We start from the raw sequence: 15,733 nt of genomic DNA on the forward strand, positions 1-15,733 counted from the left end.
AGCCAGATTCTCTAGGATACCAAATACCTAAATTTGGTGTACCCTTGAGATATCTGAAAATCCTCTTGATAGCAATTAAGTGAGACTCCCTAGGATCAGCTTGAAATCTAGCACACAGACATGTAGCAAACATTATATCTGGTCTACTGGCAGTTAAATATAAAAGTGAACCAACCATGCCTCTATAACTTGTAATGTCCACAGACCTTTCAGTCTTATTTAATTCAAGTTTGGTGGCAGTGGCCATGGGAGTTTTTGCAGATGAACATTCCATTAAGTCAAACCTTTTTAGAAGATCATGAATATATTTAGTTTGACTAATGAAAATTCCATCACTAACTTGTTTAACTTGTAAACCAAGAAAATAGGTTAGTTCTCCCATCAGGCTCATTTCATACTTACTTTGCATTAGCTTAGCAAACTTTTTGCAAAGTTTATTATCTTTAGAACCAAATATTATGTCATCTACATAAATTTGAACAAGTATACTAGAGCCATTAACATTCCTAAAGAAGAGAGTTTTATCAACAGTACCTCTAGTGAAGTGATTCTCTAAAAAGAATTTTGATAGGATTTCATACCAGGCTCTAGGTGCTTGCTTCAGTCCATAGAGTGCTTTCAACAGATAATACACATAGTCTGGAAAATTTGGATCTTCAAACCCTGGAGGTTGACTTACATAGACTTCTTCCTCCAATTTCCCATTTAGAAATGTACTCTTGACATCCATTTGATAGACTTTGAAATTGGAATGGGCTGCATAGGCTAGAAAAATTCTGATGGCTTCAAGTCTTGCAACAGGAGCATATGTTTCATCACAATCTATTCCCTCTTGTTGAGAATAGCCTTTAGCAACCAATCTGGCTTTATTCCTTATGACAATGCCATTTTCATCCATCTTGTTTCTGAATACCCATTTTGTGTCAATAGGACTCTTGTTCTTTGGTTTGGGTACCATCTTCCAAACTTTGTTTCTCTCAAATTGGTTCAGCTCTTCCTGCATAGCCAATATCCAATCTGGATCCAATAAAGCTTCTTCCACTTTCTTAGGTTCCTCCTGAGATAGAAAACTACTATACAGACATTCATCTTGAGTAGCTTTTCTTGTTTGCACTTTAGATGATGCATCACCAATGATCAGTTCAAAGGGATGATTCTTGGTCCATTTCCTTTGAGGTGGAAGATGTGCTCTAGATGAGGTGGCCTCAGTATTGTCATGATGTGAGACAGAGTGTTGATTAGTTGAAACTCCCCCTGAGTTGTTGGTTCTTTGCAGGGAATTTGGAGTTCTATCAACTGATGATGTAAATCGATTATCCGTTGATGAACTATGATCAACGGATGCTTCATTTTGTACTTCAACGGATGATGCACTATGTCTTTCAACGGATACTGCATTGCCTCTATCAACGGATGCAGAATTTTGTGCATTATCCAAGGGCATATCTTGAATCCCTTTTGAAGTGTCATCTCCATCAATCTCCTCTTCACTATCATCACAATATATCTCAAAGTTGTCAAATTTGAGTCTCTCATTGTGTCCCTCATCTGTTAGTCCATCAATCTTTTTATCATCAAACACAACATGCACAGATTCCATAACAATGTTGGTTCTTAGATTGTAGACCCTATAAGATTTTCCAGCTGAGTAACCAACAAATATCCCTTCATCAGCCTTTGCATCAAACTTCCCTTTATGGTCAGATTGATTTCTCAGTATAAAGCATTTACATCCAAAGACATGAAGAAAGTTTAGAGTTGGTTTTCTTCTCTTGAACAACTGATAAGGAGTCATGCCTTTAGTTTGATTGATCAAAGAAATATTCTGAGTGTAGCAGGCATAATTAACAGCTTCAGCCCAGAATTATGTTGGTAACTTTGATTCTTCAAGCATTGTTCTGGAAGCCTCAATCAAAGATCTGTTCTTTCTTTCAACTACCCCATTTTGTTGAGGTGTTCTTGGAGCTGAGAACTCATGCATGATTCCATTTTCTTCACAGAACAGCCTTATTGACAAATTCTTGAACTCAGTTCCATTGTCACTCCTGATATTCCTAACCTTCAAGTCAGGATGATTATTGACTTGCCTGATGTGATTGATAATGATTTCACTTGCTTCATCCTTTGATCCAAGAAAATAGACCCATAAAAACTTTGAGAAATCATCTACAATCACTAAGCAATATCTTTTTCTTGCAATAGACAATACATTGACTGGTCCAAACAAATCCATATGTAGTAGCTGTAATGGTTCATCAATTGTTGTTTCAAGCTTCTTTTTGAATGATGCTTTTCTTTGTTTGCCTTTCTGACAAGCATCACACAAACCATCTCTTGAGAATTCAACAAGAGGAATTCCTCTGACTAAGTCCTTTTTGACTAGATCATTCATTGTCTTGAAATTCAAATGGGATAGCTTCTTATGCCATAGCCAACTTTCAACTGGACTTGCTTTGCTGAAGAGACAAGTAATAGATTCTGCATCTGTAGAATTGAAGTCAGCTAAGTACACATTTCCTTTTCTAACTCCAGTTAGAATCACTTTGTTGTCTTTCTTACTGGTGACAACACAGACTTCTGAATTGAAGGAAATTGTATTCCCTCTATCACACAGTTGACTGATGCTCAGTAAGTTGTGCTTGAGACCGTCAACTAATGCAACTTCATCAATGATGACATTCCCTGTTGAAATCAAGCCATATCCCATAGTAAACCCTTTGTTGTCATCTCCAAAGGTTATGCTAGGGCCAGCTCTCTCCTTAAACTCAGTGAGCAGGGATAAATCTCCTGTCATGTGTCTTGAACAGCCACTGTCCAAGTACCATAGATTTCTTCTTTTTCCCTGCACACCATAAAATCAATCAAGTTGATTTTGGTACCCAAGTTTCCTTGGGTCCATTCTTGTTAGCCTTTCTCCCATACTTCATTCCTCCCGCATCTTTAGACTTAGGTAACTTTGAGTCAACCTTGATCTTAGATGTAGTTGGTTGAGGTGTAGAGTTAGTCACAGAATCATTTAGCACATTTGTAATTTGATAAGGCATGGATTGTGCAAGCATGTTATTCCATATTGGCATATTGTATGGCATTTGAGGCATACTAAATGCAGCAAGATAAGGATTGTTAAAATATGGCATGTTTGCAAAATGTGCATAAGGATTCTGTTGAGACATAACAGGCATAGCATGCAGAGGTGATGCAAACATATTAGGCATGGAAGAGGGCAAAGGTATGGGAGTTTTCTTAATAGATTTGCAATTAGCAGATAGATGATTAACATTACTACAATGCACATAGCTTTTTCTAGGAGTATACTTATCAGGTGTGTAATTGTTATGTTTGTTAACCCCTACCTTCCCATTTCTATTAGATTTCCTTTTAGTTTCCTTTTTATCCTCAACCACTTTGAGCCTATTCTTTAACTGTTCTAAGGTCATGTGTCCTATATTCACCTTACTGAAATCTTTTGATGTGCTTGCTTCTTCTTTGACAAAGTTCTTGGAAGTTGAACCAAACTTTTTGTTGAGTTTCTTTAGATTTTCACTTTTAGAAATATCTGCCTGTTTTAATTGAGGAACCTTCAACGGATGCTCCTTTTCTTCCTTCAACGGATAACTTTCATCATCCGTTGATTCCACATCCATTGACAGCCCATCAATTAATTCCAGTTTCTTTTTGTTTTTATCCCAGGCAGTCTCACAGAATGATTCAATTCCTTGGACCTTGGAAATTTGAGCACTAACATCCCTAGATGTCTTCCAGGCTTTAATCACCTCTTGCTCTCTCTCTAATTGATTGGAAAGTATTTCTACTTTCTTGACAGATTCAGCTAGTTCATTTTCAATAGATATACAATGTAGCTTAGTTTTCTCTAGGTCAATCAACTTATCTTCTAACACAGCATTTCTATTACTTAAAAACAGATTGTTCTCTTTAATCCTACTATTTTCTTTAGCAAGAGATTTAAGAGACACACGCAAATGATACAATTCAGTAGACATGTCATTAAAAGCATCATTGCACTCTTCTTTAGTAAGCTGTGTTAAATCAGTAGTGATTACCTGGTTGCTTGATGAACTAACTTCATTTTCCTCAGAATCAGCCATGAGAGCCAAGTTGACATATTCCACATCTTCATCCTCTTCTTCTCCATCAGCTGCCCAGTCTTTTTCTTGAGTAATGAAAGCCCTCTCCTTTTGCTTGAGCAGATCAAAATATTTCTTTTTGTAATCTACTTGGTCAAATTTCTTCTTTTCAGAAGTTGGCTTTCTGCACTCACTTGCAAAGTGTCCACTTATACCACAATTGAAACACTTGAACTTGGATTTGTCCACCATGTTCTTATGAGGTTTAGTGGCTCTAGTGTTTTTCCTAAATTTCATCTTTGCAAATCTCCTGGACAGAAATGCAAGATGCTCATCAATACCATCAGAGTCATCTTGGCTGGAGTTGTCTTCATTCTCAGCAACTTGCTCCTTACCCTTGCTTGATTCTGATTTGCTTGTACCATCTTTGGAGTTTGATGTAGATCTCACAGTTTCTTGTCTGCATTCTTTCTCATTTTCAGCTACCAAGGCAACTGAACCTCCTTTCTTTCTTCCCTTCTCCAATACCTCATCCTGTTCCAGTTCTAGTTCATAAGTCTTCAAGATTCCATATAATCTTTCAAGAGTGAAGTCCTTATAATCTTGAGAGTTTCTCAAGGAGACAGTCATGGGTTTCCATTCCTTTGGCAAGGATCTTAAAAATTTAAGATTTGAATCCTTCACCTGGTACACTCTACCATACAGCTTCAGTCCATTCAACAGCTTTTGGAATCTATTGAATGTGTCATTTAAAGATTCATTTTCTTCAAAATGAAAATACTCATACTGTTGAATGAGAAGCTGCATTTTATTTTCTTTTACTTGTTCTGTACCTTCACACAGTAGCTGAACTGTGTCCCAAACCTCTTTGGCAGTTGTGCAATTTATCACATTATCAAACATATCCTTGTCAAGACCATTAAACAAAATGTTCATAGCCTTCTTATCCTTGTGGACTTCTTCTGTGTCTTCCATTGTCCATTCTGCTCTAGGTTTTGGAATGGATTGACCAACAGCAATTGTGGCCGTAGCAACTGTGGCTACTTTGTGGGGAATGTGAGGACCATTCTCAATGCAGTTTACATAACCTTCATCTTGGGAGAGTAGATGAAGGTGCATTTTCACCTTCCAATGGTGATAATTGTCTTTGTCAAGAACTGGGATTTTTACTCCAATATCCTTCTTACTCATCTTTGTTAGTTTCCAAGATCTTTAAACTCTTTGTATGTCAAGAGCTTGCTCTGATACCAATTGTTATTCCTAGTGGACTAACAATGAGATTTACAGAAGGGGGGTTGAATGTAAATCTCAAAACTTTTTCAAGTTTTGAGCAGTTTTAAAGGCTTTGTGTTCAAGATAAACAAGTGTGTGAATTGCTTTAAGCTAATACAGACAGATATATATTTAAGCACTAATGTAAAGAACACAATCAGACCTTAAAAACTTTTCTGGTGGATTGTTGTTCCACCAGAGATGGTATTTCAGAAAATCTGTGATTCTTGATGTTGATCACAGCTGCGTCCTAGTACAAACTAGATAATTTTTCTCTCAAGATTTTTCTAAACAGCACTGGAAAAAAATTCTTATCTAATTACTAGCTGCTGCTTGGTTTATATATCACCAAGTGTACAAGTGAAGACAAAGATAAAAATACAATAATAAAATAAGTTCTCCACTTGTTTCTTCTCCATTTCACTCAAGTACTTTGTTGACTATTGCCTCTTTGTACTTAGAGTAGAACGGCTGTTTTTTCTGATGTTCCTGAAATTAGGCTTCCACATTTCAGTTATCTCTGTTAACCCATGTGCCTCTGTCTGCTGTTACAACTACCACTTATCAACTGCTATTTAACAGAACATCCGTTGAAGCCTTCATCCGTTGATGGCTTTATCTGTTGATATGTTAGCAGTTGAAGCTCTATTCGTTGAAGCTTTAGAGACATCCGTTGAAGCTTTGTTTCTCATCCGTTGAAGGTCTTTAAGATATCCGTTGATACCACTTCATTTATACAAAATTACAAGGCATGAAATATTTACAATTGGCCTTCCTATTTGCATATCTTCTAGTAGTCAACATGACTTATATTTTCTCTCAACTTCTAAGAATTATATCTTAGATACAGAGACTGAAATGTGCTACAACACTAGACTTATTTCTAAGAAAAGCTGCACCATCAACGGATAGCCAAAGTGGTCTTATCCGTTGAGGCTACAAACACTAAACTTCTACTTAAGTGTTTTGTTAAACATATCATCAAACTAATGCACATATATTCCTAACATATCATCAGTATCAAAAGAAAGAGTAGTCTGAGGTACCTATAATTCAGCATTATTATCCTCAGTAGCAGCATTTCCATGAGAGCATAATTGACCTCATCATCTGATTCTGATGAATCATCCCAGTTTTTCTTCTTTGAGATTAAGGCTTGTTTCTTCTCAGCTCTGGATTTTCTGTAGTCAGCTACAAAGTGTCCACTTCCATCACAGTTGTAGCATCTTTCCTTTGACTTGTCAAGTTTTCCAGATTTTGATTCCTCTAATCAGTATTTCTTCTGTTGTTCCTCTTATCAGAGTTTGAGGAACTGGAACCTTTTCTGGAAAATCTTCTTCCTTTCTTGAAGTTCTTGTAGACCATATTCTTGAAGCTTTTAACCAGTAGGGCAGCCATTTGCTTCATTTCTTCATTATTGTCATGATCACTGTCAGTATCTAATTCATTATCAGTATTTGAGTCATCATCAGAGTTTGATGATTCAGTATCTGACTTTGTAATCGTAGCTTTTCCTTTGGAGTAGCTTTTTCTCCTAGCTTTCTCCTTTGGATTCTCTTCAACTTTGAGTGCAACTGGTCTAGTCTTGGATCCTTTTCTCTTGCTCCTTTGCTCCATCTCTAGTTCATGAGTTTTTAGTATTCCATAGATCTTATCTAGAGGTGTGTCATCAAGTTGATAGTTGTCCCTTATTGATGTGACCTTAAAGTCCCACTTTTCAGTGAGAGCAAGTAGAAACTTCAAGTTTGAGTCCTCTAAATCATATTCCTTATTGACAAGAGATAAGTCATTCAGTAGCTTCTGAAATCTGTCATAGATCTCAGTTAAGGACTCATTGTCTCTTGAGTCAAAGTTCTCATATTCTTGAGTAAGTATTGTCCTCCTGTTCTTTTTGATAGCAGTTGTGCCTTGACACTTTACTTCTAAAGCATCCTATATCTCCTTTGCTCTCTTACATCCAATAACTCTATTGGACATAACACTATCAAGACTGTTATGCAATATGTGTCTGACTTTAGTATCCTTCATAATAGATGAATGATCTTCAGGAGAGTAGTCTTTCCTTTCTTTGTTGACCATATTTTCTGGTTGTCCTCCAACAGAAACAGCTACCTTCATTGGTTTATGAGGACCATCATAAATCCTGCTTAGATATTCAAGATCTGTGGCTTCCAAACACATAGTCATCCTGACTTTTCAGATTGGATATTCATGTATCTTCAGGATTGGCACCTTGATTGCTTCATACCTATTCATGTTGCTGCTAATATGTGATGTGGCTAGGGGTGGTGGTTTTGGATTCTGTGGTTCTTCTTCTTTAGTAGACATTGAAGATTGATTGTCATATCTAAAACTGTTTATATGTCAACAGCAAGCTCTGATACCAATTGTTAGGTCCATAATCAACTATAGAGGGGGGTGAATACAGTTTATTCAAATAATTCGACAAAGCTTCAACAGGATAACCAGTTTTTATATTAACAGTTAAAAACTGATTATAAATGTACTCTCTTAAAAGGATGAACAAATATCCTTGAGAGCTGCTAGGTTATGCGAAGGATATAATAATGTTTGTAATGCTTATAACATGAACCTAACCTGTGCTTTATATAGAGCACAACTACACAATCAAATAAGGAATCATATTCTATTATAATAAGGAAACCTATCCATATATGATTGCTTCTGAGATGAAGTCTTTCACCATCTTGAATTCCTATTTCCTTTCCTTATCGAAGATCAATTGATGTGATAAATACTGACTACATCATTCGCTGACATCATCATCCGCTAATATCATTATCCATTAATATCATCATCCATTGATATCATCATTCGTTGATATAAGTTCTGATGTGAACTTCTGATAGTTTCAGCTGATATCATCAATTGCTTCTAACATGCTACATAAGTGGCGGTAAGGCTAACTCATATGCAACTTTCTCTACTCTCTTCAGTATTTCAAACGATCCAACATAATATGGTTTAAATTTTCCATTTTTGCCAAATCTGGTCAATCCCTTCCATGGTGATATCTTCAGCAGTACGGGTTCTCCCACGTTGTATTACATAGCATTCCTGGCTTGGTCTACATATTTTCGTTGTCGATTCTGCGCTGCTTCTAATCACTTCTGAATAAGTTCCACTTTCTCTTTAGTTTGCTTGATCAATTCTGGACGTAAAATTTTCTGTTCACCAACTTCATCCCAATATACTAGAGATCTACATTTCCTCCCGTATAAAGCTTCATCGGGTGGCATTCCAATGCTCGCCGTGATAGCTATTATTGTAGGAGAATTCCACTAACGGTAAATGCTCATCCCAACCGCCTTCAAAATCCAATGCACATACTCGTAGCATATCTTCAATTGTCTGGATTGTTCTTTCTCTTTTCCCATCTTTTTGTTGGTGGTATGTGGTGCTCATATTTAACTTGTTACCCAAGCATTCTTGAAATAGTCTCCAGAATCTCGAATTGAAATGAGGATCTCAATCGGAAACAATTGATACAGGAACTCCATGTCGCATCATAATTTCTTTGAGATATAAATGCACTAACTTATCAAGCGTAGAACCTTTTGTTGATCGGATGAAAATGTGTTAACTTCGTTAGTCTGTCAATAATCACCCAAATTGTATCATGATTTTCCTTGGTTCTTGGAAGTCCTACCACGAAATCCATCGCAATATGTTCCCATTTCCATGCTGGAATATCTAGTGGTTGCAGTAATCTACTAGAACGCTGATGTTCTTCCTTGACCCGATGGCACGTATAACATTTACTTACCCATTCCGCTATCTCCTTCTTTATGTCTGGCCACCAAAAGTTATCCTTTAGATCTCGATACATTTTGGTATTACCTGGATGAATAGAGTATCTTGAGCTGTTGGTGTCTCGTAAGATTTCTTCTTTCAATTATGTGACATTAGGTCTCGAGGAAAATCATAGAATTACTTTGTCATACTTCTGACTTCAAATCTCTTCTCTATTTAAGCTTTCACTTTCGTGTTTCATTATCTTTTCTTGACATCTTTGAATCTTTTCTAACAATTCTGGTTGAAACGTTATTGCATAATTCATTTCAGTGGACTGCTCTGGAATACGAACTTCATTTTCCAATTTCTCAAATTTCCTGATAAATTCTTCTGGGGAAGTTAACACGTTTAATATTTATTTTCTGCTCAACATATCTTCTACGACATTTTCCTTCCCCGGATGATAGTTAATTAAAACATTGTTATCTTTGATCAATTCTATCCATCGTCGTTGTCTTATATTGAGCTCCTTCTGAGTGAAGATATACTTCAAGCTTTTATGATCAGTGTAAATTTCACACTTCTCACCGTATAGATAATGTGTCCAAAGTTTCAATGTGAATACAATTGCAGCTAATTCCAATTCATGAGTCGGATACTTTTGTTCGTGAGATTTCAATTTTCTGGAAGCATATGCAATCACGTTACCATATTGTATCAGTACACATCCCAGTCCTTTATAAGAAGCGTCACTATAGATAACAAAGTCTCCTTGATCGTCTGGAAAAACCAACACATGTGTAGTTACCAATTGGTTATTTAATTCCTGAAAGCTTTCCTCGTATTTTTCATTCTATATTAAACTTTTCGTTTTTCGAGTCAACTTCGTAAATGGCGTAGCTATCTTTGTAAAATCTTTAACGAATCTTTGATAATAACCAGCTAATCCCATAAAACTTCTGACTTCCGTAGGTGTCTTTGGTCTTTCCCAATTCAAAATAGCTTCAATCTTTGCTGGATCTACTTTAATTCCCTCGATACCAATCACATGGCCTAAAAATTGTACCTCTTTTAGCCAAAACTCGCACTTAGAAAATTTTGCGAAAAAGTCGTTCCTTTCTTAAGATTTCCAAAGTGATTCTCAGGTGCTCTGTATGTTCTACTTCATTCTTTGAATAGATCAGAATGTCATCGATAAACACAATCACAAACTAATCCAAGTATTTCTAAGAAACTCTGTTCATCGGATCCATGAATGCCACTGGTGCATTAGTCAATCCGAACGCCATTACTAAGAACTCGTAGTGACAATACCTGGTACAAAATGCAGTTTTAGGAATATCCTCATCCTTAATATTCAGTTAATGATAACCCGATCTTAAATCAATCTTTGAGAACCATGTTGCTCATTTTAGTTGATCAAATAAATCATCAATCTTCAGTAAAGGATATCTTTTCTTAATGGTTAATTTGTTCAGCACACGATAGTCGATGCACAATCTTATGCTACCGTCCTTCTTCTTAACAAATAGTACTGGTGCACCCCATGAAGATATACTAGGTCTTATAATCCCTTTACCCAAAAGATCTTGTAACTTTGTAGCCAACTCTTTCATTTCCACTAGTCCCATTCGATATGGTGCTTTTAAAACTAGTTCAGTACCTGGTGCTAGATCAATAGTAAACTCAATTTCACAATCCAGGGATAACCCTGGAAGTTTATCAGGAAATACGTCTGGAAATTCACATACAACTGGAATATCTTCAATTCTTGGACCTTCTTTGTTAACATCCAACACATAGGCTAGATAAGATTTACATCCTTGACGTAGCAATCACTTAGTCTGCATCATCATGAGGAATTTCTTCTTCTATTTCTCACCCCTAAATATTACCATTACATCGTATGCGGTTCGTAGATTCACTTTCTTATTTGCACAATCAATTTGGGCATTATGACCGGCTAACAAATCCATTCCTAATATAGCATCAAATTCACCCAACTTGAAAGGTATCAAGTCAGCAGAAAAGTGATGTCCTGCTATTTTGATGTCACACTCTGGATATACCCGATCCACGGGAACTTGGTCATAATTAATTAACTTTATTATTAACGTTTCACCCAACCATTGAACTTCACAACATTACTTATCAACAAATTCTTCAGAAATAAAAGATCTTGTAGCTCCAGAATCAATTAATACTTTTGCATATATGGAGTTCACAGAAAGCGTACCTACAACTACGCTTGGATTCTGCACTGCCTCCTTCGTTGTCATGTTAAAAGTCATTGCCTTGGGCTGATTCTGTTGTGGTGGTGGCGGTGGTACCATAATCCTCAGAACATTTACAGCTATAGCTGGTCCTTTACAATCCCTGGTAATATATCCTTTTTTCCCACACTGGGAACATGTAGCATCTATCTTTCCTATTGGGAATTCATTGGAATAATGCCCCTTCTGCTTGTATATGAAACCTGTAACATTCGACTTATTATAGACACCCATATGTTTTTCTGACCACATGTCTTACAGTCCGGCAATGGTGGTGTTGCTATCCTCTGCTGATTTTTAACTTTGAAATGATTACCTGATCTTTGGTTTCCCTGCTCTGACTTTCTGAAGTTCATATTTGTCCGGGCCTGAAATCCCGGCTTCTTATTGAAACGGCTCTGAAAATTTCCTTGTCCCCTTTCTTTCTGGGACATCTCACTCTCTTCTTCAATTATCATAGCTTTCCGATGATGGATGTATATCTTGTCAATTTAAAAATTGCTACTCCGCTTTGAATCCATGACTTCAACCCCTGTTGAAATCTCTTCGCCCGATTTTCTTCCGTGTCTACCTGCTCTGGCACAAACCTAGACAACTCAATAAAGTTTGTCTCATACTCTGCCACTGACAGGCTTCCTTTCTTTAACTCTAGAAACTTTAACTCCATCTGGTTCTTCATATAGCATGGAAAATACTTCTCCAAACATAACTCGGTAAACCTATCCCATGCCATAATATGAGTACCTTCTAAAGCCCTCTTTGATTCCCACCAATAATTATCTTCTCCTTTTAGAAAGTAACATGGAAATTCAGTCTTTTGATCTTCCTCAACTTTCACTAATGCAAATGCTTTCTCAATATCCTTTAACCATATCCCGACTTTAGTAGGATCTGCGGAACCTTCGAACTCTGGTGGATTTACTGCCTGAAACTGCTTGAAGGTAATAGTGGGTATAACTTGTGGTGGATTTTGAAGTTGTTGTTGATGCAACATCTATTGTTGTTGGATTTTTTGGTACATCATGGCCATTTATTGTTGCATCAAATTAACATTTGGTTCATGGTTTGATTAGTCTGTTCTTCAGGGTCATTGTTTGAAGTCTCAGACCTGGTCTTTCATTTAGGTGCCATTTTTCTGGTGATAAGACAAGCAATTTATTTAATAATCCACTAAACAGTGATAATCGGTAAATAAAAATACAATTTAAATTTTACTAGAACAGGTAATTTAAATAAATCAAACATATTTTTTTAACAGTCCTATTCCACATAACATCATTATCAAATAATTTTATTATCCTTTCACAAGTCAAACACAATTTGAAAATATGGAAATGGACTACAGGATAAATAAGAAAATATAAATAATACAAAACTGAAGTTTAAATAAATAAAAGAAAAGAGGTTGCAAAAGGTCTATATATATCAACATCAGCAAGTGTGAGTGCTTGATACAAAAGACTATCAACTACTACTGCTGACTACAAACCAAAACTGTGAGATATCCACACATAATCTCACTACTACAATCTATACCTTCCTCTATTAATATATCACACATATCATACATCCAGTGTCTATCAGTCTAGTCGTCCTCAGTAGCCCAGCAGTGCTCGATCAACCTACTAACAAAGTGACACTAGTATCACCTGAACGAGTCTGACTACACGTTAGTACTTGGAATAAGTGTGGACTCCCTCATGCTGTAACTCCTCCAACTCTCAAGAGGCTCCTATATAAATCTTCCTGATCCCCTCTCACAGGAAGTGATCTCGCTATAGTGTCGCCAATGGTCCTGTCTCTCGACGATCTATCATACCCAAAATCTTCCTGCACTGTGCTCTCCAGAAGTCATACTCCTTCCTCATACTAGAAAACTCTCTGTATGGTACAATATGTGGCTCTCCTATGTGTTCAACCGATCCCCTCGATATCACTCCTATAGCCTCGGCCAAACCCTGCTGTACTACCTTAGGAACTGGACCTAGTGGAACTACCGGCTGGTCAACCTCATGCTCACCCATACCTTCCATCTGGGGCATCTGGAATATATCAGGAACTGGTGCATAAACAGCTAAGGGAAATGGATCAACTACCTGATGTGGCTCGAAATCCTGTTAATAGTGGTATACTGGTGGTGGATGTAGTTCGAAACCTAGTGGATAGCCTATCTGATCTGGTATATGTACTGGAGCCGGTGGATCTGCTGGTACATGCTCTCCGCGTCTACGCTCTGGCGAAGTCTCTATCTGATAAAATAATTATAACATAAGAGAAAGTCAACTTTTTATCCTAAATCCACAAATGTAATATCCCATATTTTTAGAATTATTATAATTATTATTTGAATATATATATGTGTTTTTATGATTTAGAAGGAATAAAATGATGGATATTTGATTCATGTTTGATGAGTTTGTCTTATTAAATGGTAATATGCTAATTGTTAAGTGTTATATCGATCCTTATTAATTTCTGAAAATATTTACTTAAATGTATTATTTTCGAAAGTTATTTTAAACCGATCTTATTGATATTGGTAAATTGAATTTGTTTTATAATATCCAAGGTATATCGTGTAATTATATTTTTTTATCAATAAATAATCATTATGTGATTATTATGTGAATTTTTGGTGAATTATCTCGTAACTGAAATTGATATTTGGATGTTTATCTGGGGTAAAATTTCAGTATTTTAATTTTTATATGGCGAGAATAAAGTATAGATAATTGTAATATTTTTCTGGTAATTTATAGGTTGTTATATGATTTTATAAATAATTTATAGATTTAATAAATTATTTTCTAAGTAATTATAAATTACTTTATAAAACCGGGAATCGTCCAACTTTAACCATTTTTGTGTTTTTAGAACCTGAAAGTCTTCGAAAAACTCCATCCTAACCTAATTTGATTATTCTGAACATTTTTCGTGTTTTGAGTTTTTCGATCCGGAGTACGGTTTGACCCGTATGAGTCCCGGCGCAGAATTTTCGATACGATAATCGTTTCGGTAAATCAATAAAACCCTTATTCTGGAAAGACGGGATATTTTGATTAAATTATTACATTATCTTCTCGTAGAGTATTCTATAAGAAGCCCGATTTCAATATTTATCCAAATCTTGTACCAAATTGAATCGTTTTTATAGTTACTTACCGGCTAAGTAATCTATTTTCGGATCCGATATGATCCAACGAGTATTAATATTCCATAAGTATAAATAGTTGAATTTCTATTTTATTTTTCATAATTATCTAAAAATCAGATATTTATTTATTTATTTTATTTTTCAGAAAAAATAAAAAAACCCTTTAAATTGTTCTTGGAGGTTTCAATCCATTCTTGATCTTAATCTTGCGATATCTGGAGATCCGTTTCTTCGTTTCTGATGATCTAGTAGTCAAATCGAAGCTCTCTTCGAGCCCGTTATTTTGATAATAGAATCATCAACTCAGGTGGAGTAATTCTCAAAAACGTAGTTCATCATTTTAGTACGAATTGGGTTCTTGATTTTCAGGAGTTTTTGGTTGTTTTTGATGTTAGGATTAGCTTTAACATGTTATTTAGAGTCGATTTATGTGCTTGCTTGCATCGTTTGATTACCAGATGGCTATAGTCGAGTTTTTGGTTTTTTTAGTTTTTAAATTTTGATTTTCGGGATTGTAGGTTGATTGTTTGATATTTAGGATGATGTTAGGTCACACACACTGTAGAAGGGGGTTGAATACAGTGTTTAGCACAATCAAATCGATTATAAGAACTCAAGTAACAGAAAACAGATTTTATTCAACACAATAAATTATGTTACAATATGGAACTTCTTTCAGTGATGAACAAATTATCACGAGAGCTGCTAGAGTTACAAAGAATAATAACTTCGATAATTGTAACACTTATAGTGTAAACTTTATGCCTGTGTTTATATACTACACAGTTACAAGATAAATTCTAATTAATATGGAATATAATTCTGCTTCCTAAAATATATCAACCAGTTATCTTTTAATCCAAGTATTCTATTCTTCATAGAATTCCTTCTTCATGCATATTTATTTATGTCTTAGTCTCGATCTTCTTTCCTTTCAATCAAACGCCTGCCTTATCTGAAAGTCATCTTAAGTCCTGATATTCTCCTGATAAATATCTTTTGATCACTTAAGATTTGATAACTTAAGTTCTGATATCTTAATTTCTGTCTTCAGTATAAGTGCTGATTTCCAGTTTAGTACTGATTTGTCCAGTTAGGTAAGATCTGAAAACTAAACACAAATCATATTACACATGACATTATCAAATATATCTAACAATCTCCCCCAACTTATAAATTAGCATAATATACAA

The 15,733-nt window shown here is 35.7% G+C and overlaps 1 protein-coding gene across 1 annotated transcript; it reads right to left on the minus strand.

The window, feature by feature from the left end:
* Positions 1-11,840: 11,840 nt before the first annotated feature.
* On the minus strand, positions 11,841-12,380 carry LOC141660485 (uncharacterized). Its single transcript, XM_074467491.1, has one exon. The coding sequence runs from the start codon at positions 12,378-12,380 to the stop codon at positions 11,841-11,843; it is 540 nt and encodes a 179-aa protein (XP_074323592.1).
* Between the last annotated feature and the right edge of the window lie 3,353 nt (positions 12,381-15,733).

This window comes from Apium graveolens, chromosome 1, assembly GCF_009905375.1.
Source record: "Apium graveolens cultivar Ventura chromosome 1, ASM990537v1, whole genome shotgun sequence".
Taxonomy (NCBI): Eukaryota; Viridiplantae; Streptophyta; class Magnoliopsida; order Apiales; family Apiaceae; genus Apium; species Apium graveolens.